Source organism: Oryzias latipes, chromosome 15 (assembly GCF_002234675.1).
Source record: "Oryzias latipes chromosome 15, ASM223467v1".
NCBI classification, from domain to species: Eukaryota; Metazoa; Chordata; class Actinopteri; order Beloniformes; family Adrianichthyidae; genus Oryzias; species Oryzias latipes.
In genome coordinates, this window is record NC_019873.2 from 27,097,530 (window position 1) to 27,125,522 (window position 27,993).

General features: G+C 41.6%; 1 protein-coding gene across 3 annotated transcripts in view; it reads right to left on the bottom strand.

Moving 5' to 3' along the window:
- Positions 1-27,993, bottom strand: part of macrod2 (MACRO domain containing 2) — a 427,744-nt gene that overhangs the window by 7,327 nt on the left and 392,424 nt on the right. For 2 of the 3 annotated variants that reach the window (XM_023963153.1, XM_023963151.1), the window contains exons 10-15: positions 27,643-27,681; positions 23,684-23,740; positions 19,345-19,401; positions 18,894-18,938; positions 17,210-17,356; positions 16,751-16,819 (exon numbers count right to left, since the gene is read on the bottom strand). In XM_023963153.1, coding sequence (XP_023818921.1) covers positions 16,751-16,819; positions 17,210-17,356; positions 18,894-18,938; positions 19,345-19,401; positions 23,684-23,740; positions 27,643-27,681 — 414 coding nt within the window. The remainder of the gene's footprint in view (positions 1-16,750; positions 16,820-17,209; positions 17,357-18,893; positions 18,939-19,344; positions 19,402-23,683; positions 23,741-27,642; positions 27,682-27,993) is intronic. The other variant, XM_023963152.1, reaches the window with a different exon arrangement.

The following is a 27,993-nucleotide window of genomic DNA, read 5'->3' on the forward strand; positions in this document are numbered from 1 at the left end:
CATGACAAAGGTGGATAAAGATGGAAAGATTTCATGTAATCCATGGACACCAGTAAAGATCACAAATCATTGAAGAAAAAAGGTTCAGAGCACTGTCTAGTGGGTCCAGATGACCCAACTCCCAACGTTACATACGTTAAATAGATAAAAACCCTGCTTTTTAATCTGTTAAAAGAGATAAGAAAATATTTAACACAGTCGTTAGTTTACAATTTTACGGTCCAGAGATGTAATTTAGACAGAAATTTTAAGCTGGAACCTAAAGATCTTTACGCTCACTACATCAATAACAACTTTTACAGAGAAAAACCTCAGCTGTTTTATTTTATAAAATAATATGTTGAATGCAAACAGAGAGGAATTCAAAACACATTTAAAAGCTAAAAAAAAACACAAAAAAACATCACTGGCATTATGAATAGCCCTGCTGGTCTTTATTTTATTTTTTAAAGAAACGTCTTCTCAGTAAGCCCTTTGTTGATTTCTTTTCAGTCCTTGCTCTACTTTTTGCAGTATTCTATTGTCAATGAAGCGTTTTATTTATCAGTAATAAGTCGTTTCTGTACAACACTGCTAAAAAAAAAAGTCCCCTCTACCCCCCCTTGAGGAGAGCTGTCAATCAGTCACCTACAGCCTAAAGCAGCAAAACATAATCACATTTTTTAAAGAAAATACAGTTGTAAAAAATAAATAATAATAAAGTGCAGCAGCTTTATCTTTCTATTTTGACCAGATCACGTTTTACTGATACCGCCTACTAGCAACTTTTGAGGCCCCTGGTTAAGTGTGTCTTACTTATTGGGGCCAAAAACCGAAAAATTCTAAAAGAAAAACCTTTATGACGTTTGATGACCTTAAGTTCATCATTCAAACGGTCATGAACACACGACGGCCCTTAACAGACGAGCAGCGCCACCTGGCCGTGGCGCGCCTTAGGGTTGGTAATAGACAGTCAGGTGTAGCTAGTGAACTTGATGAGTCTCACAATGTCATCAGCAGACTTTCAGCAACTACTGGCAGAGTTTGTGACAGACCCAGGAGTGGAGCCTTGCCCGTGACCAGAACCATGACCAGAACCCAAGGACCTCTGACCTCAGACAGGGTTTAAGAAACGCCACGAAGCTGCAGGCCCGTTTACCAGATGTTACCAACCATTCACAACCGACTCCACCGCTTTGACTGGAAGGACAGACGACATTTGTAGTACTAGACCATGACAATGCAGCGATGGGCTACCGTTCTGTTCGCTGATGAGTGTCGGGTCATCGTGCACAGAAACGGTCATCAAAAGCAAGGTGAGCGATACGCCGAGGTCAACGTGGTCACCGGGGTTGGCTTTGGTGGAGGAGGTGGACAGGAATCACCAGTCAGAGCAAAACCGATTTTTAGATGGTTCAGTCACTGCATGTTTTACCATCAGAACTATCATCATCCCCCAATTCCATTAAGTGGGAGTGCCTCATGTGGTACAACCAGCAATGTCCTGACCTGAACCCCGGAGAACAGGTAAAGCAGACATCGGATGATGGACCCAAGGCGACCTCTGTGCAAACTCTGTGCAGAGGTACGACACTTCCAACCCCAATACAGGAAAAGAGGATTTTTCTCTCTTAATTTAGCCGGTGTGTGCCCAGAGTGGGGGTGGGGGGCATCATTTAGTAAAAAGATCAGGGAGTTAAAAAAAAAACAAGCCAGGCAGGGAAAAGGAAACCGGGCTGCTGAAGGGACTGGAAATCACACGAACCGGGTTTCTCAAGTGGAAACTGGCACAAAGAAGAGCTTCAAGACGCGATTTGGCTTGCGTGTTTGTGCAAAAGAAGGACAGACATGAAGAAAAACTGCTTAAAACCCTCTAATGAGGATAAAATGGGTTCAACCTGCTGCCACATATCTGTCCGTCTGCCAGGTCCAGAGAAAAAAGCTCCAAAACTTTTCAACATTTTAATCACTTCAGCGTTAAGGAAGTTTTCTGAAACATCCTGGATAGCAATCCAATCAAGAGGGAAAATGTGCCGGTACTGCCACGCAGACGGGGGGTGGGCATAAGTCACCCTCGTATGCAGACAAGCAGAAAATTACATGCCCCCACCTTGCATTCATTTATTAGACAAGAAGTAGTTAGTGTTTTGTTGGTCAGCATTAGTGAAGTGCTGCGTTAGAATCAACCGCTGCAGAAAACATGCCTGAAGTGGACGGCCACAGTGGATGAAGATTACAAACAAAGGATTGTATGAATAAATAACACATGCTTGATTAACTGCAGCCTTTGTGCGGGTAAGTCCCCTCATGGTCATCATACGGCATTCGTCACGATCACCAGCAGTTCTGCTTTCAAGGGTCGTGCCGTTTCAGCTCGGTCGGCCTTCAAAGGAGCCGGTCCCTGCGGGTCACCAACACGGCAGCTTGGGAACCGTCTCTGTTTAATGTTCCAGACTGGAGGCTTGAGCAGAACAGGTGGTTTTCTTTGTCCCGCAGCCACAGGACTCCTCGCTGACTTTTATTCAGCTCCTCGTTTTGAGCAGAGAATAAATGAAAAAAAAAAAAAAAATCGATGGATGTGTGAAGGAGTACAGGTGTCTGTGCCCCGCAGTGTCAGTCCCCAGGAGAGATTCTTCGGTCCATTTGATCCCAGAACCATGGCGGCTCGGTGGGCTGTGTTTGAACAGGCCTGGGGAATTGAACTCTAGCAGATCACACAGACGTCCAGCTGCACCCCCTTAAACCACAAATACCAGTGTCCCAATTTCACTTCAGGAACTCCTCGAGATCTTCTGTCTGTTCTGCATAGGACCGATTGAAACTCCCGATAAACATGTAAACTAGTTCTATTTTCTTAGCTTAAGTCCCGGTTTTTGGTGCGGCTGGAGGGCCCGGTTTCTCAAACGCACTTAACGTTGAGAGAATAATGTCTGTGCCAGCGTCTCTCGAAGGTCCTCTCCTTTCAGAAGAAGATTCATTTCAGGAGGTAAACTGGGTGGTCGGGGGTAGGGGGGCTGGTTTGTACTGGCCCCAAGTATATTAAACAAGTACCAGTGAGCCTCTCATTGAGGCTTACATGGACTAATAGCTTTGGGCCTGATATGCCTAATGCAAAGATAATCAAAGCCATCTCTTCTCAGGCAAAACAAGAGAGGGGGGGGTACCTCAACAAGTGCTCAACCAAAAGATTTAATGAGCTAGTAAATGTGGAAAGCAGCCCATTTTCATATGTTAATGTTACATTTGTAGAGCATGCTTGTGGAAAAAAAGCTGAGCTGCATGACCGTCCTCAGAGAAGCAGGGAAGGGAAATAAGGATTTGGTTTGGAGGCGGCGGGTGGGTGGAGGGGGGTAGCGTTTGATAGCTGGAGTTTTCTTTTCTCCTAGATTGAACACTGTCTGACAATCTGAGCCAATTAAAGAGTACTGAGCTGTGACCCACGGGCTGGAAAGATGAAAACAAGCCTGTTCAGTAAACACTGTGACCGCCCCTCTCCACCGCCATCCTCCTGCAAAGCCAAGAGTCTTCATTAATATTCTGGCTTTCTTTCTCCTGAAGAAAAAGGGCCCAGAGGATGTGGACACTAAGCAGCATTGTGCTCTCCCCGCGGGTTTAGGTAACCTTGCAGTTACGCCTGCAGTGGGGCGGCTCCAAGTTGGGTCAGGGTCCTCTAAACAAACTGAAAGAGCCCAAACTCATTACACAGCCCGGGCCATGCTTGACAAGAAGAGGAAACACAAAGTGCTGTGAATGAGTGAAAAGAGGACTGGACACCATCTGCTTTGGGGTTTAGCTACTGCTCACAGGAAGGGGGGAGATGATTAGAAGGCTGTGCTTGATGGAAAGAAATGAAGTGGGCGCAGCTCACATCTCAAAACAAGAAAGAAAAAAAGACCACTGGCAAGACTTGGCCAGGAGAGTGAAGAAGAGCAGCTTTCTCTGCTGGCAACATCCTTCAATCTCTTCATCATCCTCAAAAGCCTTCATCACAACTGCCCTTGTGAGTGGATATGAGCTGTCTGTGGGTGAAAAATGGTCAAACCCGTAAGGGGCACGCCGGCAGCCCCCATGAAATATATTAAGACGGCTCAGTGAACCCGTGAAAATGTTCAGGCACATTTTTTCTACAAGCTCATTGTGAGCGACAGGTTGTAGCAAACACCTTAAGGATGATGTAGGTGAGATAGAGGCACATCGTACGGACTGCGCAAGGAGCCTGTTAGGGCTAAGTGTGCACTCCTTGCTGCAGCCTTACTGCTACAAATGAGGAAATGAGACAAACAGAGTGTAGTTTGTGTGGATGTCCTACAGGCATCTTATGGGCTCTTCCGTATCACCTGCACAACCCGCCATGTAACATTTCTGCGCGGTCAGTGAGAAGCCACTACTCGCACCTTACTAGCGACTCGAGGTCAGGGCACTCTAGTATGACGGCATCGCTCTAGTATGACGGCGTCGCTCTAGTATGACGGCATCGCTCTAGTATGACGGCGTCGCTCTAGTATGACGGCATCGCTCTAGTATGACTCCATCGCTCTGGTATGACGGCATCGCTCTAGTATGACAACAGCATCGCTCTAGTATGACGGCATCGCTCTAGTATGACGGTATCGCTCTAGTATGACGGTATCGCTCTAGTATGACTCCATCGCTCTGGTATGACGGCATCGCTCTAGTATGACAACAGCATCGCTCTAGTATGACGGCATCGCTCTAGTATGACGTATCGCTCTAGTATGACGGCATCGCTCTAGTATGACGGTATCGCTCTAGTATGACGGCATCGCTCTAGTATGACAGCATCGCTCTAGTATGACACCATCGCTCTAGTAGGACACCATCGCTCTAGTATGACACCATCGCTCTAGTATGACACCATCGCTCTAGTAGGACACCATCGCTCTAGTGTGACAGCATCGTCTAGTATGACGGCATCGCTCTAGTATGACAGCATCATCTAGTATGATGGCATCGCTTTAGTATGATGGCATCACTCTAGTATGACAGCATCGTCTAGTATGACGGCATCGCTCTAGTATGACGGCATCGCTCTAGTATGACGGCATCGCTCTGGTATGACGGCATCACTAGTATGACGACAGCATCGCTCTAGTATGACGGCATCGCTCTAGTATGACAGTATCGCTTTAGTATGACACCATTGCTCTAGTATGACACCATCGCTTTAGTATGACGGCATCGCTCTAGTATGACACCATTGCTCTAGTATGACACCATTGCTCTAGTATGACACCATCGCTCTAGTATGACACCATCGCTCTAGTATGACACCATCGCTCTAGTATGACGGCATCGCTCTTGTATGACAGCATCGCTCTAGTATGACAGCATCGCTCTAGTATGACACCATCGCTCTAGTAGGACACCATCGCTCTAGTAGGACACCATCGCACTAGTATGACCCCATCGCTCTAGTAGGACACCATCGCTCTAGTGTGACGGCATTGCTAAAGTATGACACCATCGCTCTAGTATGACAGCATCATCTAGTATGATGGCATCGCTCTAGTATGACGGCATCGCTCTAGTATGACTGCATCGCTCTAGTATGACAGCATCGCTCTAGTATGACAGCATCCCTCTAGTATGACTGCATCGCTCTAGTATGACAGCATCGCTCTAGTATGACAGCACCGCTCTAGTATGAAGCACCGCTCTAGTATGACAGCATCATTTAGTATGTCAGCATCGCTTTAGTAGCGTCAATCAATGCTTCAATGAAAGTAGCTGTTCTCACATTATACAATCAAAACATTTAACAATTTTGTGTAGCCTGCTTTCAAGCGGTAGGGGTGCAGCCTCCTAACAAGGTCACTCCTGATTGGTGAGAGTGGTTGTCATTGTAAACGTTGACTCTGAACCACCACTGCTTACTGATGACGTCTGGCTCCAACATGGCAGTGTCCATATAGAGGAAAATGGCGACTGAGTTGACCTCATTTGGTTGAAGTAAACCATTTTCTATGGGTGACACCAGTCCTCATGCACTGTCAATGATTCCATGGGAATGAATGACCAAGGTGGTCTAAGACAGCTAGAACATATATATATTTTAGAAGTTAGACAAGAAAAAGAACCACACAAAAATAGTCAGTATGGGGCGTAATGCAGAAGAGGCCTCCCCCTATGTGACCTACATACCTGCTAAACCTGCCGTCAGTGATGATCTGCGTCCCTCATCACTCAATGAAATACTTTACATAATCTTTACACTCCCTTAGCACTGCTGGAGGGTCCGCTGCAGGCAGCTGCTCTCTGCTGTTTCCAATACCTTTTGTGGTTGGCTGTATAAAGGTGCAGACGCTTTTACGGAGAAAGCTCGGAGCCCTGCACTCGGTTACGCAGTTAATCACTGCAATGCATTAAAATAGGACACGGCACAGCTGGGGAGAGTGCAGAAGCAGAGCCTTTGCAGGAGGAGACCTGGAACTCAGTGTGTTCCTGCAGGCATGACCAGCTTTGAACCTACAAAGTGACGGCTTCTGAGGGCCCATTTTCACAGAAACACACGGCCGGTCAATATAATGAATAAATATGTCGAGACTGCAGAGCCGGCAAGGAGGTGAGAACCTTGATTAACATGTCCGTGAAGACCCTCAGGCATCCGGCTTGTGTTATCAAAGGGTTCTGATCTTCAAGACAATCGCCCACTTGAGTGATGATGGTCCAAACCAACAAAATCAGGATGTTTACATGATAGAAGTGATGCTTCAGACTGACAGGGGTGTAAGAAAAGACAGCAACAGACTGCATTAATCATTATAGAAGGGTTTCATTTTTCCCCTGCTAACAAACCAACTGCAACACATTCTTAGAAAAAGGTGTGAGGTTACAAAAACAAAAAAGACTCATTTTCTAAAGAAATACTGGTATGTCAAACACAACCCAAAGGGTTAAAGACTTCAAATCTCAGCTGTCATGTCTGCATCTTAAAGAACATCCTTGAATCTTTTTTTTTTATACTCTTCTTTAAGAGCTTAACTATCAAATCTTTTTTGGAGCAATCCATACTGAGATCACACCTCGCTCAAACAATGTCTTTCTGTCTGTCTGTGTTTCCACAGAGTGTGTGTGTGGGACTAAAATATGCTCCAGACTTTTTCAAAAGCACGTTTGTTGCCAGCTGACAAATCCTGCCTGAGCTCAGAACTGATTCATTTACCGTTTTTGTGAAGCAAACAGTGGATAGAAACAGGAGAGGAGAGCTGATCAAAAGAGCAGCTTCAAAGCGGAACAGAGAAGTGTGTCCCTCGCAGCCCTGTTAGATGCAGCCCCCGCGCTTTGAAGCAAGATTCTGGGCCAGAGGTGACCGACGTAATGGATGGTATACACGCTGCCGGTCCAGACTCGGCGGCTAAGTGGCCCCCAGTTTCTGTGTCCCTCATCAAAAGGAAGACATTACCAAATGGAGATGCAGTGCAGAATAGCACACCGTATGATAGTGTTTAAATAAACCGTGAAAAAATAACCTGCATTTTAGCTGGCAGTCCCTGCCAGTCAAACTTCATTAGTTACCGTGACAACAAGAAGCCTGACCCACCAGTCTTTATGACCCTCTTGAAAGCAGAAATGTACGCTCTTTGAAGCTGTCGTTGGTGCTGCTTTTGTTTTCTTACTTTCTGGCAAAAAATGCAACATTTGCCAATAAGTGAATTTAAAGTCATGAGAGTTGGAAAAAAATACAATTTTATGCAGTCCTGAGCCTCCATCAAGCTGAGGAAAAAGATAGTTTAATTTGAAAGTTGTGTTTATATTTGGCCATAAATCAGCCTGAAGATTAATTAACATTAATATTACCTTGTGTCGGCATAGATTAAAAAAACAACAACAACCTATGGACCAATAGGAATCTGACTTTTCCTAAATGTGGTTATGTTTTATTACAACATTGTTTTATCATTAAAATTTCAAACACAAAAGAAGTCAATGTTATAATCTCAAATTGACTCTATGCTTTTTACATGAGGAGTCATATTTCATGATCTTTTTCCTGCTTTATCGTTTTTTTTTCTCTTACTAGCTAAAATCTAGTCAAAGGTTCCTTCTAAAGACAAGACAGACAAAAATGAGACATAGCAAAAGAAATGACAGTTTCAGCGATTACCATGAATTCAAACATGAAACAAAACTAATTAGGTGATAATGTTTTGGTGACAGTGGAACACTCAGTTATTATAGGTTTCATTTAGTGTTTGTTTTACCTTTTCCCCCCAGAACTATTGGATCTTTTCAATATACATTATTTTTATAAGTCGGGTATTTTATTTTATTTTTGCATAGTTTGGCCGCGAGCAGGACTTAAACTTAGCTACGTATTTTTTTTCGAAATAAATAGCAACAACCACTAGAGGGCACTGTAGCTGTGTGTATCAGTTTATGCTACTGACAGCAATGCTAGCATGTTTTTTATGTTATTGTTCATTTTGGGTTAACAAAATAGATTCCTCCGGTGTTTCATTCAGTCTGTTGTTGCTATTTATTCAGTAATTATGATTATGAGTATATTGTTCAAGCAGTCAGGGTCATTCTAGTTGTGGACTGAGTGTTAAGCTCTCACAGTGCAAATGATACATTTTAAAATGGAACATTTCAGAAAAGATCTATTTTGGTTGTAATTCTTTTTTATCCATTTACATCCCTTTGTAGAATCAGCAAATTTGTAAAATTTAAGACTTTAGTGATGATAAAACCAACCAAATTTTCTGTTTCTTTCAGGATCACTGGGTTGCTGGAGCCTATCCCAGGGGAACACCCTGGACAGGTCGCCCCACACTCACATTCACCCCTAGCAACAATTCAGAATCATCAATTAACATATGAAGCATGTTTTTGGACTGTGGGAGGAATCCGGAGCGCACAGAAAAATAAAAAATAAAATCTAACGAAGGAAGCTTCCCCAAAGCTGGTTAGATGCAGACAACGATCCATTCATGAGCCTCAAACTGCAGCCTCTGTCCCTCAGCAGTTAGCCTAATGGTGGCAGCCGTTCCCAGAGGAGCTTCAGCTGAACACCAAAACTTCACGCTGACGAGTCCTCCCTACTGGACAACGCAGGATTACATTTACATCTCCAATATCCCATTGTTCACAAAACCCGGAGCAAAGAACCCAAAATAAGCAATTTGGGGAAACTCAAATTCCTTTTTGCTTGTGCAGATGAGGAACCCCGAATGCAAAGAGCTTTTACCAAATTCTGAAAGGAGCATCAATTATTCAAAGAGTCAAAAAAAGAAGAGAAGAGAAGAAAAAATTCTCTTTGACTAAACTGTGAAACTCCACTTTTTGTGCTTGATGTCGCTACGCTGTGATAATGAAGTTTACACCTCAGCATTTAAAGTGACAGAGCTCTACAGACGAGCCATTTGTGTTGACTTTGTGTTCATTTCACTCAGGCTGTTACTATGAACAAGTGAAATTCATGAAAATCAATAAAGAAGAGAATATAACGAAATCCCCAGACGGCTGTTAAAAGAGGATTTTTGCACTCTCCGTTTCAAGTATTTGTTTTTCCGTTGGACCTTTGGAGCTGATCTGAGCGAGCCCGGTGCAGGAGTGGGAGCACCATATGGCACTTGTGGATGCAGCTGAGCTTTCAGCATACAGTGAGCTCTGAGCGCTTGTTACACAATCACACTGCTAAATAAAGCATAGACATCAATACTGTATGTGCAACACATCCTGGCCACCGGGGCAGTGGGGGAAAAAAAACACCGGAGATAAAAATCCATGGAATGAAAACAATCAGCGACGGTGATGATGAAGGAAGCTCGGCTTCACCACAGCAGAAGGAAAGTTCAGGAGAAGAATGTCAGACATTAGAAACAATCATCTTTTGATCTATTTTTAAGCCTTCCCATTGGTCTTTTGATGATGATTATGCTGTTTCTAGCCAAAATAAAGAACCTGTGTCGTTTTCTAGGACATAGTTTCTGCAGAGCGCCCTCCCCCTTCCTGTTGCTGAGAGCTCAGACTAAGCCTGTTCCTGATTCACAAAAAATTGGATACGGAAATACTTAAAAATGCTATTTTGAGCTTAATTTTCTTTATACATGTGCTCCATTATCAGAAAAATGCCACGAGAATATGTTAAAAACACCACTTTCTTTTGAGTGGGTCTGTAACCCTTGTGCTATACTAGGAACTTTACCATTGGGAGTTGGGTCATCTAGACCCACTACTAGACAGTGTTCTGAACCTTTTTTCTTCAATGATTTGTGATCTTCACTGGTGTCCATGGATTACATGAAATCCTTCTCTCACCTTTATCCACCTGTGTGGACATGCTAGGGATAACACGTCAATGTAAGGGGTGGGGTCATCTGGACCCCATAGGATAGCACAAGGGTTATGCCTCAGTCACATGCATGAGGTTGACCCGGGTTCTTAGAGGGAGGCGCATTTCCCTTCAGGCTTGTGCAGCAACTTCAAAAGGTATCATGAGAATGGAACGTACCATTATTGTGTGAGTGGTAAGTGTATTATTTAGTATTACGTGACAGGATGCCCGTAGGATATCCACACAAAGATTGTCTAAATTCCTTGTTGCTAACAGTTGCTAACAGTCAGGCTTAAAAAATGAAACATCTGTGCGACACATGTGGGTCTCACATACTTTACCCTTAAGCCTTGTTTCCAGTGCGTTGTGTGTCGGTCCGGTCCTGTATTTTGAGTGTTTTTTATTATAAAATGGACCCATGCCCAATGGACCAAACTGTACCATTTCTGGGCGCTCGTTGGCTTTTGATCCATAAAAAAATGGAATGGATCGGTTAGGGCGGAGCTACTGTAGAACCCTGTTGATTGGCTGAAGGTCTTCGCCGCCCGCAATCTTCTATTAAACAACATTAAATGCTTTATATGAAGTAACAGCCGAGCAAAACCACAATTGGATGCTGGATGACCTCCATTTTTGTTGTTAGCTTCACCCCGCATGCGCCTGGACCATTCTAAACCGGAGCGGATTGGACCGTACCACTCTGTGGAAACGAGGCCTAAGTGTTCTTACGGCCTGTCGCTTGCAGCATGACATGAGAAAATCGTTGTTGTTCTGGGTTTAACACTTTTAAAAGAATTGCAAAATAAGAAGGAAAAGGCCTTAACAGACAGCATGGATGAAGTCTGCGGCCATTGGCTACCCAAAATCTGCCAATCAAACGTCTGAGACGTTTCACGTTAGACCCACATGCTTTTACTGAGGCATCTGATTGGCCTGTTAATAACTTGAATAAATAAAGAAAAAATATCATAAGAAATTTTGGAGTGGAAAACAAGATGTTAAGAAGAAGGTATCAGAGCAATAATGGTCATTCTGAGTAATTACTGTTTATTTCTCAGTAGAAGTCTATGGGTTTCTGGCTTCCAGCGGGTACTTCCTGTTTGGGATACTTCCTGTTTGGGAACACGATAGGGGAGGGGTTGAGCTGTCCATTGTTTTTAGAGTCTGTGGTTTCAGCTATGATGAGGCTGTGTTTTGACTGTCTCTATAAACTCATCCATAAATCCATCTTTTATTCTGGATGTTAATTAAACCAGAGCAACAACAAGTTATCTCATTTAAATGGAAGAAGCATTCATATTAAATGAGTTTTCTTTGTTTCTTATCCTAATAGCAGAAGTCTAACCTGTACTGGGCTGCTGTATAGTTTAGCATTGCTTCCTCTTTACCATTCAGTAACTGTAACCTTCTTTGGATCTGCTGCACAAGGAATGAAATAAACCTAATCAGTTCTTCAGTTCGTCCGTCTGGCCTTCATCTAGCCATCTAGCTGCAGCATTCCTCCATCATAAGGAACCGCTTTCATCTCACACAGTCGAATAATCAACATTTTCCACAGGGGAACTTTATCAAAGGCAGCCAGACAAGGGAGCACTTATGCACTGAAGATAAGAGGGCTTTACCGAGAAGACCGTGGAACAAGCCCGTCCTTTAGTCACGTTTAAAACAGCCTCTCTTGATAGCTGACTCAAATCAGACTTTATTTGCATCCTTGTATCCTAACTGATGCTAACAGATGAAATCTTGAGAACTTGCTGGGACAGAGAGACACTTTCCAAAAATCACATTAAATCTTTGCAGCTATTAAATCCAACTCAGAGCCGAGACAACAGCAATCCTCTGCTCTTGCAGAATCACACAGCATGAAGGAAAAACAATATCAGTTTGCAACTCCGATTTATTTATTCCTAGCTTTAGGCGGTCTTATTTTAATTTATGGGTGTTGCATTGAGCTCGGTGAAGCAGCTGCCCACCCTCACAAGTCTCAAGAACGAGGCACACACACCATCACAATATAGCCCCCATTTTCCTTTTAAAGTACGCTTTGAATATTCATATGTATGGGCTGCCTGCTTTCTGATTTGATTTGCAGAGCCTTTACGCCATCTCAGCTATCAGGCAGAGGATCTCCTTAGCTGTGCAGGGCGATATCTAATCCACATTTTTCATACTTGCTGCCCGTCTTCCTCCTCACATTTCTCCAGAAGCACAGGGAAAGCCCGTTCTGAGGGGGCGCAAACGCCAAACAATTTACATCTTTTATCCTCACTGGTTGCTTGGAATACTGTTTCAAAATTATTTTTGGTCCCATAAACAACTGGACTAAATTGTCAGATATTAATGCAGCATAAATAAACCTGCAAAGGAAACAACAGATGGTTTTGTTTGGTAAAATCTAATGAAACGGCAGCAAATGGTCTGTGCAATTTCCTGTTTTTTTATATCAGTAAGAGGGAGCATGTAGAGACTGAATGTATTATTACATCAAAATGTTAGCATGATAATAGAGGAGGAAATGAATAAATCTGTCTTATTCTTTGTAGCTTTATTGGGAAAAAGATGTCTGTCTGCCAAAGTCAGATGAATGTGGATGAAAACGCTTCACAGTGGAGCCAGAATCACTGACAACAGCTAAAGGTCTGCGTCGTTCCATTAGTGCACAATCACTGCAGGGTGGCGCCCTTACTATGAAGTCAATCACAGAAACTAGTGGTGGACAGGAGGTTTGCAAAGTGGTAATTATGGAATAAATGCATCCACATCTACAGGTGCGAGGTAGCTGTTTTCTTGTCACCTGAAGTGCAGCAGTCAATGTTGGAGGCCGCAACAGCATCCGAGTAAGCCGCACTCCAAAGAGCCGACACTTAAATCTGATGGAGCTGCCTGCTTTATTTATCTATTTGGTCATTGTCAGCTACTTGGAAATTGTGTCTCCATTTTAAAATATTGACGTTTGCGGTGAAAATACCCAGCGGCGCCCTAAAAAAGCAAATTAAAATGGGTGAAGTGTCGAGATCCGAGATTATGTGAGGCTTATGAGAAAATAACACCCTTTTGAGGTTGTTGATGTTGACCATACGGACAAATCCCAATTTGGTGGATGCAGCTCCCCAAATGCTTTAAAACCTTGTCTTGTTTATTCAAACAAAGTGACGCACTCAAAGTGATGTGGGACACCTGGCTAAAACCCCAAATGAAACTGGATCGATCGATTCTTTCTTTGTTATTAAAAGGCGAAATTCATTTCATTCATTCATGAAAACTGTTTCTGCACAAACTATAACTAAAAAAAAAACAGTTTTTAGTGAGTTTGTGGCCAAATGGAGTCCCTCAAAAACATGCGTGAAAACTCCCGCCCACACATACTAATCCGATAAAAATAAGTGTGTGAATATGTGCAGACACTTCACATTCGGCCTGATTTACTACTCATTTCTCCGTCATTCTGCTGCATTTTATTACCCCAATCAATGAGGCAGATTTAACCGCTGCAGCAATGAGTGCGCAGTCTGATTACAGTGATTATTTTTAATAAAAGGTATTGGCTCAGGAATCATTTGGTCTTGTCCAGCGAACAGTTGGTTATGCATCACTAAGCCGTGCCGTATTGGCCCGGAAAGAGATTCAATATCTGAGGCGGTTTAGGTCTGCAGCCTGTTTACGGCGCCTCTATACCAAATGCAATCTGCCTGCAATCAAGACTGACACTACTGTTTACTACCTGCCAGTCCTGCCACACAGCTCACATATACTATAGCATGCAAGACAGTGACAGACAGTGGCAGGCTCGGGCGAAACATCCTCAATAGGGCAGAGTGACACTTGCTCGTGAGGAAAAGTGCTGGTATATTCCTGCGGTTTATCAGGGCGGATGGAGCGGGCTATCTATCAGCCATCGGGATTGTTCACTCTTACACTAAATTAATTGAATGTCATTCAAAAAGAAGGTGAAATGGATGTAAGAGCGTGACTCACTTCCCTGTCAGAGCAGGGCTGGGAGAGGAGCGCTCAGAGTTCAGGATTCAAACCCTGAAAGCTAAGGAGAAGGAGCAAAAAAAACAAATATACACTGAGAAAAGAAGGCTAAAGCTATGCTCAGGGAAAGTGCTTATCCAATAGCGTGACTCTTAAAGTTCAAAGAAACAAATTCAGAGAAACCAGGCCAAAAGAATGGTTCCAAAAACTCAGTTTCTTTAGGCGTCCATACTCAGTATTTTTGTTTTCTGATAAACCAGCGACTGTGGAAATTCTGTCAACACCGTCCTCCCACACCACAAGGTCAAGAATAAAGTTTCAACAAAAAGGAACTTGTGTTTTCCTTTTATACCATTGAGACAACAACATACCAGAAACCTTATTACAGAATTTTAGCTCAATGGCAGCACGAAAGTGACTCCACAGATTACACTGTGTGGGTCAGGAAATAAAGTAAAAAAAAATATTCTAGCCTTGGAAAACAATTTTTCGGGGAAATCTGAACAACACAGATAAATCTGCAGAAGGACTTATTAAAAGGAAAAAAGAACCACTCTTTCAATCCAGTGTTTGGTTTACACCAAGTGTCTGGCAGCGTTGGCGTAAACAGGTACGGGTCTTTAAAGACCCACTCTTATAAAAATGGTAGTTTTGGTGTTTTTAACATAGTCTTGTAGCATTTTTCTGATTGAACAGAGAAATTTTTAAGATAAATAAGCTTAAAATTGTATTTTTCTATTATTTCTTCTTTTAAATCGTTGTGAATCAGGAGCATACAAAACAGCTGTTTGAAAAATGTTGTATATGTGATGTCGAAAACATGTTGGGTGGGGCCACTAGCTACCTGCTCTGCTCCATTCTGATGCATCTACGTGCAGACAAATAGATCTTTGTTTTCCTCATCCGAGCTAGAATCTGTCTCAAAACTGTGCGGCTGTATGACTTCAATATTATTCATCGTCGTAACGGTGATGTTAGGTTAGGGATGTGAGGAGCTGTAAGCTAGCGCATAAACAGAGAACTCTCAGCAACAGGAAGAGGGGGCGGGGTAACTCCGTGCCAACAGTCCCGCCCACAATTCAGAGGCAAATTTCTAATTAACTCCTGCCGCTGTGCAGAAACTATGTCTTAAAAAAAATGACATAGTCTTTTTGATTTTGGCTAAAAACTGCATAACGTACTTTTTTGGAGTGTAAGTCACAGTATTTTGCGTTATTTAGTCAGGAGTGCAACTTATACTCAGGGCGACTTATACCTGATAAAATATTAAAAACAAAAATATCTAATATATTTGTTTGTTTCCCTGCAGCAATTGTTTCCTACTAACAACCACTAGAGGGCGCCGTAGGTGTTGGTATTATTTGCTACTAATTGCAGTGCAGAAGAATAAGCACTGTTCAAAACAAACAGAGGAGAACCTAATCATTCACCTTCTGAACTTTATGACGTTCTTATTTGCATAATGACATTCTTCTTTGTTATTTATTTTTTCTCTCCTCGGACTAATGCAGGACAGCAAGCCATCAAACTGGGTTACAGAGAGACGGAAATACTGCTGAAAGCGCCGACAATCTCATGAACCCAGACATGGACATGTGTTTACGGATGTTTTTGCAGAACTTTTCCCAAAAAAAAAGAAAAACCTTATCTCTCAACGTCCGTGTCTTCCATTAAATGTAAATGAGATATACAGTCAATGCTTTTGTGTAGCGATGCGGCTAAAAACTTTATCCTAGCTCCTCCCACATGCAATGGGAGTGTCCAGTTTAAAAACATTTCTTTGGACAGTCAGTGAGCATCGAATCTGAATCGCGTTCAGTGTGAACGCAGCATAACGCCGCGTTTGGTGGATTTGTTCAGAAGAGTTGCACTTTTCTCCCAAAAGTGTGTCTCATACTCCGGAGCGACTTATATATGTTATTTTCCTCTCTATTATGCATTTTTGGCTCCTGTGTCTTATACTCTGCTTTGATTTATACTCTGGAAAATTCAGAGTAAACCATTTTCGTATCGTAATTAAAAGACCACTTTTGAAAAAGCTCAAAAACGATGATGGGAGTGGGTCTTTTAGGATCTACTGACATTTTTTAACCATCATGCGGAGAAATCGATCTTAAAACAGACGATACCCTCAATGACAAAAAGCTAAACAAACACAAATAAATAGCTGTAACTGTAACATCAATTTAGGGATCATGATTGGCTTTCTCAGTATCTCTGGAGATGCGGTATTTTACGTCACCTGAAGCTGCCTGTGGAGTGTCGTGTAGGAGATTAAATGGGTGATAAAGCGGATTTCAGATGGACTGAGATTGATTTTGAGTGAAAACATTCCAACAGCAGAGAAGAAAAACAACGCAGAGCATCAAAACTCGATACACAAGTACACACATAAATCAAACTGGACGTGAAAATCTTTTTATCGAAAGACACTCATTCAGACTCTCCATCAATTTCCAGCAGATAAAATCTAACCTAGAAAAAACCTGGAGACCTTACCTTCTTTATCCTTAGCAGAGTTTGCTGTGTCTTCTTCCTCCATCTTTGCTTCAGGTTCTTTTTTGTCAGCTGGAAAAGCAAATCCAGATCGTGGTATTGGTTTTATGCACTCGACACAAGTGTTACAGAAAACAACATTTGGCGTCCTGAACAACTATAAAAAAAACTCAGAGACCTTTTGTCTTCATATTAAGAATTGTCCTTGAATTTCAGCTTCGTAAATTTAAGTTTGGAAATGAAAATGATAATAAAAAACACAAAATATTGAGGAAACATTTAAAAATCACCATGAACAAATTTGAAATGTACGTTTTTAGTCTATATATGAGTATTTTTGTACTTTTATGATTATTTCATCTACAGCTGTGCAGAAACAATAAAGAAAAACTAAAGATTGACCCTTTTCTGATTTTTGGAAATTGGAAATTCTTAGTGTGCACTGCTGGTCTGAATTGACACCTTTGTCTTCAGTATTTTCAGTGTCGAGGCCCTTCTCCTCGCTGTCCTTCTTCCCATCCTCCACAGCCATATCTTCATCTTTGTCTTGGCTTTCTTTTTCTTCGTCCTGTTGTTCTTGGTTTGGCTCATCTCCGGCTGTATTTTCCTCTGGAAACAGACCGAAGAAAAGGAGCGATGCGTCAGAAGATTAGCGAGTCAAAGCCTTCGTGTTGGAGCCTTTGACTGTATATGAGAACTGGAGCGAGTGAGTGTGATGTAACCCAAATAAAATGCTTCAGTCGCCATTTTTTTGGAGCGTCCAAGTCTGTCCGAGTACTGTTTCTATGGCAACCAGTTTGGCCAATCAGGGGAAAACTTGTAAGAAGTTCACACCCCTACCACATTGTGCATGGAGGGCAGCAGGCACCCTCTTTAATTGAGTCATCTGGTTGGTTATATTATCACTTTAATAACTTACAAAATATCATTAAAAAAGAGGATTCTTAAAAACATGTTAAAAAAAGGTATCAGAGCAAGAACGGTTATTCTGACCAATAGAATGACTGATTAATAGCTGTTTATTTCTCTATAGAAGTCTATGGGATTTTGGCTTCTTGGACCCAGCGGGTACTTCCTGTTTGGAATGCCAGGGGGGAGGAGTCACTCGTCCAGTTGTCATGTAGAGTCAATGGTTGGATCCCAGAACACATGGAGCGAACAGGTATCCCTCAGAAACGGATCCAAACCAACACAGATACTAGGAACAGTCTAAACTCTGCATTCAAACAAGGACCATGGGGTTAGAAGGGTGTCAGTTCAGGTTGCAGTTGCCTGCAAAAGCAGCAATCGTCCAATTAAAGAGTACAGATATTTAGTTTGACTCGAGGTTCCGCAAAAATATCGTTTTTACCAAGTAATTAGAAGTAGAGACATTCATCTACTGTGTCTTGTTTTCACATTCAGTGCACAGTTAAGAGTGATTCAATGCTGCAGCTTTCCCTTAATTATCCAACAGGTGTTGCTCTTAACTGTATATTTCTGCTTCCTGAAACTCCTTACTGTCTCCTTATGTCTCATGAGAAGGTAATTGCATCTCATGCGTCTTGGATGGAATCCCAGGGCAGCGTTTGCACGAACGTGCTGATAGAATATCTGCAAAATTCATGTTGAGAGAGGCTCTATTTGTCAAATCTCTGTCAATGGAATGGGATTTGAATAAAACAAAAACAGAAGAGAGATGAGGCGCTGCTCACTGCCAGTATGCAAATGCACAGGCTTAATTATATACCAACAGCACAGAGGATATTCAGAGTAGAGAAAATATTCTGGCTCAAAGTTAATGGTCTGCAATTTGTAAAACACACACACACACACACACACACACACACACACACACACACACACGTGCACACTCCGACTTTAGTCTTGGGATGTGTTATGCAGCGGCGTTTAGAGTTTTGTTTAGGCTTTGTTTAGTTTTTCCTCTGTAGCTTTAGACTCTGAGCGAAAGTGAAAACCAGAGTGAGAAGCGGCACGTCGACAAAGCCGAACAATTTCCATCTGCTTTGGAGATAAGAGGGAGTTCAGCGGGCTCCTTCCTTCTCAGTAAGTGATGTGTGGAGAAGTGGCAATCTGCACATACTGACAATCACGTGTAATCACAGCCCTGCTCATGTTGGGGCTTTGACTTGAAGTTGCACTTTACCTGGGTTTTGACTGAGCATCTCCACGTCGTTGTTTAACGGCACATCTGAAAACAGAGAGAAGGTCAAGAGAGTGGAAAACATTTGGGTTGGGTGAAGCCGAGGACACTTGGATTTCGACGTAACCTCAAAAAAGTCTTTATTCCCACAGTTTGTGGAGCTTTGCCTTTGTATTGCAGTATGAGAGCAATGGAACCACAAAGACATGAATAAATTAAATGAGAAAAAAAGAAAACGGAGACGGAGAATGTCCCATCTAAAGCCATCCATAATTGAAGGATTTCTTTGTTCCAAGCTTGTGTGATAAGATAACTTTTTTTTTTGATGGCGAGGTGGCGCATGGAAGGAACAGACAGGAATAGAAGATTCAATTTCTGATAACAAACGACGTCAAGAAGCTTTGAGAAAGACGAGAGGCTGAAAATCTGCTTTAATGGTCTGCAGCTACATTACCATCATCACGCTCTTCTTCTTCTTCTTCTTCTTTGTCGTCATCCGGTTCTTGTTCACCTAACGAGGAAGGAGACTTTCATCAACTGGAATAATGTCAGAGTTTGTCAGTGACACATTTGTAGTGGATGAAAATGTTTTCTTTGTGTGTTTTTTTAGGTCTTCTGTCTACATTCCAGGTTATTAGCAGCAAACCCATCAGATAATCATTGGCTCCACGTTCTGTTGAAAGGCAAACAGGTTAACTAAGTTGCTCCATGCGTAACAAGCCTTCAGCTCACAGCTTGAATGTTTTTGCAACAATAAGGAAGGATTAGCATTTGAGTCACAGCAGCAGATAAAGACAATCTAATTGTCTCCAGTCTCTGCGAGACAAGAAACCATCAGAGTCCTCCCAGTTAGACCTAAACAGGATCATGTGTAGACAGTTAACATGCTAACCCACTAGAACCAGCATCTGCAGAGTCTACGTCTGTATTTTATCCCTAAACTTTACCAATAATTAAAATTCCATATATAATACAGCAGTGAAATGCATGTACATGCATGAAACCCCCTTGTTTCTGTCCCAACATAAATAAACCAATGACATTTGGGACAAATTGAGTAAATGAAAGCCATGACACCAATGAGAGAACATGCTTTACAATGGTTATTGTGCGGCTTCTATAATTGCTTTTTTAACAAGCTGCAGAGAGAAACCATTTTTTTTCATATCTATGCAATTTTGCCCCGCACTCATGAACAATAAAAATGCCAGCCTCCATTAAAATGGGAGAAAGGCCAGCGGAACCGGTGCGGCGTGTTTGTCTCAAGTACCTCTGCCCGTCACGCAGAACGCTGTTGACACACAGATGGCAACCCCTTCTAGTAATCATGACTGGCACTTGGAGGGAGGGGGGCGCAGACAGGGGGCTGAAAGCAACACGACGGGGGAAAAAAAAGCATCTACAGGAACGCTCTGGCCTCCTCGAGGTCGTTCTAAACATTTTATAAGTCAGAAATATGTGTTTAGTTGTTGTGCCCTTCTGAAGTAAAAAAAAACAAAAACATCTATCAGCTCCAACAAAAGGCCAAATCTAATTTCCTCCACGTTATTTGATCATCTGTTTTTGGCTTATTGAATGGAACAATATTCAATTTGTGATGAAGGAAGCAAAGACAGAATGTGGACAAACAGCACAAAAGCATTTGGAAGAAGGCTGGATTTGATTTATAACGCCTCAGAGAGATGATCAGTTAAGAGAAAAGCAAAAACTGAGAGGAGGAAGAGGACGAAGAGGATGGAAGCTGCTCGTCCAGGTGCTGCAGACAGCAGGTGGCAGCATTGCCACAGCTTTTTTTTTTTCTCCCGACGTCCGCCTCGAACTGAATCAGTGTTCAACGCATTTCTCACACAAAGGTGCAACCTCCAGCATAATGGGATCAATACTCTTATAGAATCCACTTTTATTAACAAATGTTATTTTTAGTCTGTGCGTGCTCTTGTGTGGGTGAGCACACTTCATTTCACCAATTAACGACAACTAGATATGCATGCAGCCTGTGCTCGGCGTCCCACTTCCGTGACCATCAGCTGCAGTTTACATTTGACTAGACATAAACATAGACATCTATAACCTAGAACTCACAACTCTGCCCCCACCACACCCTACCGCAGTGCTCTTCTATTAACAAAGGATGAGAAAGGATAAAAAAAAGTGGAGAACCTAAAACATTCATGAGACATGTAGAGGAGAAACGTCTCTGACATGACCAGCAGCGATCAGTCAAAGACCTTTAGCATGAGAGAGATGCCAGCAAAGCGCGTCAGCCATGTTTGACAGGAAGCTCTACGCTCTACGACATCCAGCGGCGAGCCTCACCGTGGGTCCACGCCTCGGATTATTCATCTGCATATCCATTCACACTCTGGCACAGAAATGTGCCACCATTTCTACGTCAGAGCATTCACAGCGAGATCCAGCACGCCAGCAATCGATTTCTGGCTCAATGTTCACATTTCTCTGCGTCCTGCTCTGTGGCATCCACTAATCGGACTAATTCTGATCTGATATCAAATCACGGACGCCCTGAAAAGGTTGCGCTCCACCTCAGACCTCAGTGCTGGCTTTTGCCTCTGTGTGGCATCCACGGCCTCCCGCTCTCCCTTTTTTCCTTATATAGCTCGCAGTCTTTGCATGCTGAGCCTGTGTTTCATGTGGATTACATCACAGCACGGCTCATCACGCACAAACACACAGCTAATCTGCAACTCGCTTTTTCAAACACACTCGCGGGGTATTTGAGGAAACATATGTTGGAGTTTTTTTGTTTTTTTTTAATCAAAGAAATTCTGAATTACTGTTTACAAAACATCATACTCCGCCGTTAAACTGCATTGTTACTGAATGTGATAGAAAACTGTCTAACAGCTCCTGCAATTCTGACAGACTAAGAATTTATAAAAGCTTTGAATATCGTAAAGTGATAAACAGCAGTTGAAAATAAATGTAATTTAGTAGGATGAATTTTGATCTATTATTTTATTTCTCTTTTAAAGACCCAATCCGAAGAAAATTGGGTTTTTAACCTGTTCTTGTGGCATCTATATGAAGAGAATTAAGATTAAAACTGCATTTCTGAGTATTTTCCTTATTAAAATCATTGTGAATCAGGAGCAGATGAAAAAATGCCGTTAAAAAAGATCTCATCTCCCTGCTGCGCTAAATTCTGATGACTAGATCTATGTCCGTCTTTGTTTTCCTCGACTGAGCTGGAATCTGGATAGCGATGATAGTGCTGCCCGTTTTTATTGCAGCGGTAATGTTAGGTTGGCGGGAGGGCATGTAAACAGAGAGCTCTCAGCTCTCCTACAGTCCCGCCCACAACTCAGAGGTGAATTTCTAACGAACTCCTGCCGCTCTGCAGAAATGACGACAGAGATTTTGGCTCAAAACAGCATAATCGGAATTAAAAGACCACTGGGAAAGCTTTGAAAATAGTTCCAAAGATAATCAGAATATTATTTATGCTTTATTTTTCTCTTAAACTTGCACCTTTTGGCTTGCTAGGTGAAAACGCTAAGACCAGCAGATTTTCAGTAAGTGCTACACAGGGGCCCTATAATTACCTTAGGTCCACTAAGCAGTGTATTAATCATGGAAAAACAGTGAAGACTGCCCTAATGTTCTCTCTTCATTGGTGCTGTGCCTGGAGCACCTCGCTCAGACCCTCAGCTGGAGGAGAGTGAATCCCCTAAAGAGTACAGATGGATTACTCTGAAGCGTATTGACAGACTTCAACTGCTGCAGAGTGTAATTTATCGTCAATGAGATGCCCCAAATATTGATGAAAATCAGAGAGCAGCTTTGGTCTGTAGAAGGGATGGTAAAATGCAGATTTGTATTTTTTTTGAAAGATGACTTTACTCTCCTGTGATGTCTTTCTGGCATAGCTGACAGTCTGGTCTTTCCTCTACTTTGTGTTATCTTGACATCTGAGAATTTTCTGATTATTTCCTCCTCCGCTGCATTGAATGAGACCTAACCTTTACAATGCAGGCAGCAAGAAATGATTTCATTCCCTTCCTGGGAGAGAGGTTGTCTCAAGGACTGAGCGTTCCCATGCTACAAAGCTGTGCCAAGGCCTTTTGTGAATGGATTAGATACAATTAAGCTATGGGGCCTGATAAATTAGGATTTATAAAGATTAATACAAAATACTTATGCTCTTCTAATGCTGGTGATTGAATTTGTGAGTCATAATGAATTAGTGTAGGCGATAATAGAAAGGTATGCGGAATGGGTGGAAAGAAATTGGACTTCGTTTAACAGCATAAACATATTGACGTCAAACAAGGGAAACAGACCCCCCCCCCCACCACCACCACCACCAAATAAAAATAAGCATAACTACCCCCTTCAAAAATTACCTATAACTTTAAGGCTTCAAGACAAATAGATGGTGTACCATTTTAATTGCCTACCAACAGCCTCCAGTGTAAGAATCTAATTATCTTTGGTCCATCGTATCGAAGAAGCCTATAATTGTTTCAATATTACACATCCAAAGGGGCTGAAACTGCAGAAAAGCCAGATAATAGCTTCTTAAACAAGTTTGCCTTAAAGAAAAATTCTTTAAAAAAAAAAGAACAAGCTCCTTCTCGCATTTATTTCCCTGAAGAGACTTGGCATCTGAGAGCGAGGGATTACAGACGAGGAAGACGTTCCACTATTTCATGCAGACCTGACTGTTATTTATTATTTTCTTTAACAGTAAACGTTTTTCCCACCCATTGGCATTACTCATTCTGTCCCACAAAGGACAGAAGAAGAAGGAGATGGCCTGTTTGTTGGCGTACCTTCGTTGTTTTCACCTCCTTCTTTGGTTGCTGACTTTGACAATGGTGGTGTGTCGTCTGTGGGTTTGAGACAAAGCAGAAGAAAAGAGACAAGTCAGAATTTAGAATTGATTTAGTTCAAGAATTCAAAACAAAAACAAAAAACAAAAGAAGACAAACAAAAGAGATATAAATCTATACATAAGTATATCAAACCGAAGAGGAGTAATTGTGACTTGATGGGACAGAAAAACTTAAACGCACACACAAGTGTATATATATATATATATATATATATATATATATATATATATATATATATATATATATATATATATATATAATAGAACGACTCAGATGCCATTGAAGTGCAGACTTTCAGCTTTTATTCCATGGGTTGAACAAAAAGATAGAAGAAAAATGTGAAAAAGTAAAGCATTTTTTAAACACAATCCCTTCATTTCATGGGCTTGTAAGTAATTGGACAAATGAAATAACTGAAACCAAAATGGTCATTACTAATATTTGGTTGAAAAGCCTTTGTTGGCAATGACAGCCTGAAGTCTTGAACTCATGGACATCACCAGATGCTGGGTTTTCTCCTTCTGAATGCTCTGCCAGGCCTTTACTGCAGCAGCTTTCAGTTGCTGTTTGTTTGTGGGCCTTTCTGTCTGAAGTTTAGTGTTCAACAAGTGAAATGCTGCTCAATTGGGTTAAGATCAGGTGACTGACTTGGCCATTTAAGAATATTCTACTTCTCTGCTTTAATAACCTCCTGAGTTGCTTTGGCTGTATGTTTTGGGTCGTTGTCCATCTGGATTATGAAACGCCGTCCAATCAGTTTGGCTGCATTCACCTGGATCTGTGCAGACAGAATGTCTCTGAACACCTCAGAATTCATTGGGCTGCTTCTGTCCTGTGTCACGTCATCAATAAACACTAGTGTCTCAGTAATCCCACCTCTGCTGAGTTTATTCATTTTATAGTTTTAGATAGTTTCGTCATTCCGTTCTGATCCGATAGATTCTTTTCAAGTTGCAAATTCCAGTGACTAGTAATGATCAGAAAACATTTATTCATGATTTAGTGAACAGTAATGGTAACCGTTATGTAATAATCATTGATTATTATTATTAGAACACAAAATTACAATAAACCAGTAATTATTTCTACACATTGCAAATCAAGTAAAGAAAATCAACAACTTATTGATTGTAATTAAAACCTTTCAGTAATCATTATTGCACTATGTATTTCTCAATGACTGTAATTAAAAGAGCTTTGATTATTTCACCACAATCAAGTTCACACATGTATTTGGAATTATTCAAACACCTGTTGATCCTTAACTCATATAGTGAAATCAGAGTTTCTTTCTACATTTTCTTGAATATTTGGATATTTGAACAGTGTTAGAGCTCATTACTGAACCCGTTCCAAAGTTTAGTGCTACATACTGGCACACTGCTCTGCATGCCCAAAGCCGAGTCCCTGATTGGTTGACTACATGTGTATGTGTTGGATTTTTACGTGTTTTATTAGTTCATTTATCGTTATTATTATTCAAATTATGTTTACTGTTTATTATTTTACCTACCATATTTTTTATCTTATTTTTTTTTCCTCTGGGAAGCACTTTGAGATGCCCTGTAGCATGAAAAGCGCTATATAAAGTTGAATTTGACGTGACCAGAAACGCGCCCCAGGACCTCAGATCACGTCTGTGCATTGACTTAACACCTAAACTAGACGCCCCTGACGCTGGGATTGGATATGGTGTAAATGCAGCTTAATGTTCCCATTTTCAAAAAATAAAAAAACAGATTAAATTATTTTCTTTACTGAACAACAAAAGTTTTCTTCTTTTAAGGCCAGAGTTGCAAACTGCGTTGAGACTGGAGAAAATGCGATGAAGTGAAGCAGGAAGAGTCTCTGATGAAAATCATGTTTTCAGAGCTTTTGACATGCACTTGTGGCATTTTTCTTATGAAAAAGAACAGAGAAATAAAAAAATCCTTTCATTTTGGCATTTCTCAGTATTTCTCCTTTTATATCGCTGTCAATCAAACTGTCGCAAAGACGCTCGGTTTGAATTAATGAGCAGTTGTGATGTCACATCGGCCCAGGAGCACATGCGCATTCAACTCCTAAGCTCAAATATCTAACATTCTGATGAACGAAAAAAGCGATTTTTAGTTTCATTTTTACAGCTCAAAGAGTTGAATTTTTGTAGTATTTCAAAACAGCACAAAAGAATGAACAATTATGTTTCTCATCACATTTCTGAGGTTCCCTCACTGAAAAACACTTTGATTGGAGCTTCATAAACGTTTGACGGGATTTTGTGGCTTTGATGTCATTTTATTTTATTTTATACCTGACTGACATAAAAAACAGGTCCACTGTCTGGGGGGCGAGGAGGCAGAAGGGCTTTGAGACCATCTCCATACCTCCGTCACAGACAAACGGAGGATTCAGCGTCATTCAAAGCTTTCAGCGGTTTCCAGGCTGACCGGTTCAAACCCTGGCCGATGGAGCTGGACTACACGCCAGAGCTTGGCACCAGCAGTGGGGCCCATCAAACATGGCCAAACTGGACCAGGGCAGGAGCTGCTATGATGATACAACAAAGCTGGGAACCATCAAGGGCTTGGTTGGCGTGCTATGGTCTGATGATATGTAATTATTTAGAAGGCTGTATAAAGCAGCTGCTGAGAAACAAAAAGAAAAAAAAACACTGCTGGTCAGGACAAAAGCTCAACTGCAGTTGCTGTCAGCCAAGTCTTTATGATCCAACCATTATGTTCACTCTGTAATATCACATTTGTGAAACCGGCCTTTTATGTTTGCCCCAAAGTGGAGGTCTCTTTGAAAACACAGATGCAAGAAATTAGCAAATTACGATGGTGACTTTGGTTGCAGAAACATTTTGATAGCACCCTCGGTTCTTCATACTGGAACGTTAAAAACGTCCTTTAGCGCTAATCGGGTTTCCCCGCCTACCTGGTCGCACGTGTTCGGGGAACATTTCAAAAGACTCGGCGGTTAAACGCGGTTGTTGTTGCACCAAAAAACGTCAGCGACATCTAAAAATCACTGGACATGAAAGGAAAGTGCTGCTGTTTGACACTTGTCACTGAACTTTGATTGGTTGGTTGGTTTGTTTATCCAAAATACACAGATAACACAGAAAACGATCAATAGTTTCTGTAAATAAACAGTTTCTGTGAGTTTTACACTTTTGATGACCATACGACAGTAGTTTTTGTGCCAGACTTAAAAAACAAAAAACACAAATAAACATTGTAACTTTAAGGAAATACCAGAAATAAAAAAATCGTCAATTTAAAGTAACTTGAATTTAAAAAAAACTATAAACCTAAAACTGTCATCAAATGAAAAAAAAACCCCAAAACATTTACCCTTTTTACTAAGGTCCATTAGTAACAGTATTGGGTTTATAGTTTTTTTTTACCCAAGTTTTTTTCCCAAATATACAGTTTATTAGTATTATTTTTTTAATATTTCTTGTGTTTTCAAATGTTTTTTCTTCTTCTAAATTTACAGTTTTTTTCAGAATACTATATTTTTCCCAGGGGGAATTGCATTCACTTTTTTTTAATTGTATCTATAAATCCTTTCAGCTGATCCTGACCTCGATCCCATGCAGATGTTTGTCTGCTGGGTTGTTTCTCACCCGCTTAAGGTGGTCTGAGGATGCTGAAGCTCCTCGCCGGATGAAGGAAGTGTCGGGAATTAGCGCCGTATGAAAGCTCGTGTACTGTGAAGTATTTTTAACTTCGGTAAGATTGGCCGGGCGTAAAACTTGTCAGCAGATGAATAAACATCCAGCCTCGTCTTCTGCACCAGAGCCAGCAAATCACTGTCAGGAGCCGCAGCTATGCTACTCACTCAGCCTCTTTGTGCTTTAATGGAGGTGTTAAGGTGAAAAGGCAACCGTGAAATATTCTGTCACTCACCCCCCTGTGGCAGCTTCTCTGTAACTTCCTCACCATGGTCTTGCATGGGAAAAAAAAAAAAAAAAAAAAAAAGGTGTTAAACTAGTGTGTTTAGTAATGGGCGGGACAATGAGTCATTACCTCGTTTTGGTCCGTCTGAACGCCGTCACCTTAAATGAAATCCTAAAACTCCAACCTGAGCTGCTTTTGAAACGGTTTCACCTCCCACTTATTTATCACACGGGCCGCTCTGCTCACTTAACGTCCTCCCTTAATTTCCCCAGCAGACAGCTTTGCTCTGAACACGTTATTGCATCAAAGTATGTGGGTATGTCTTTGAAAGGGTCACGTTCCCCACGCATTCTTTTTCAA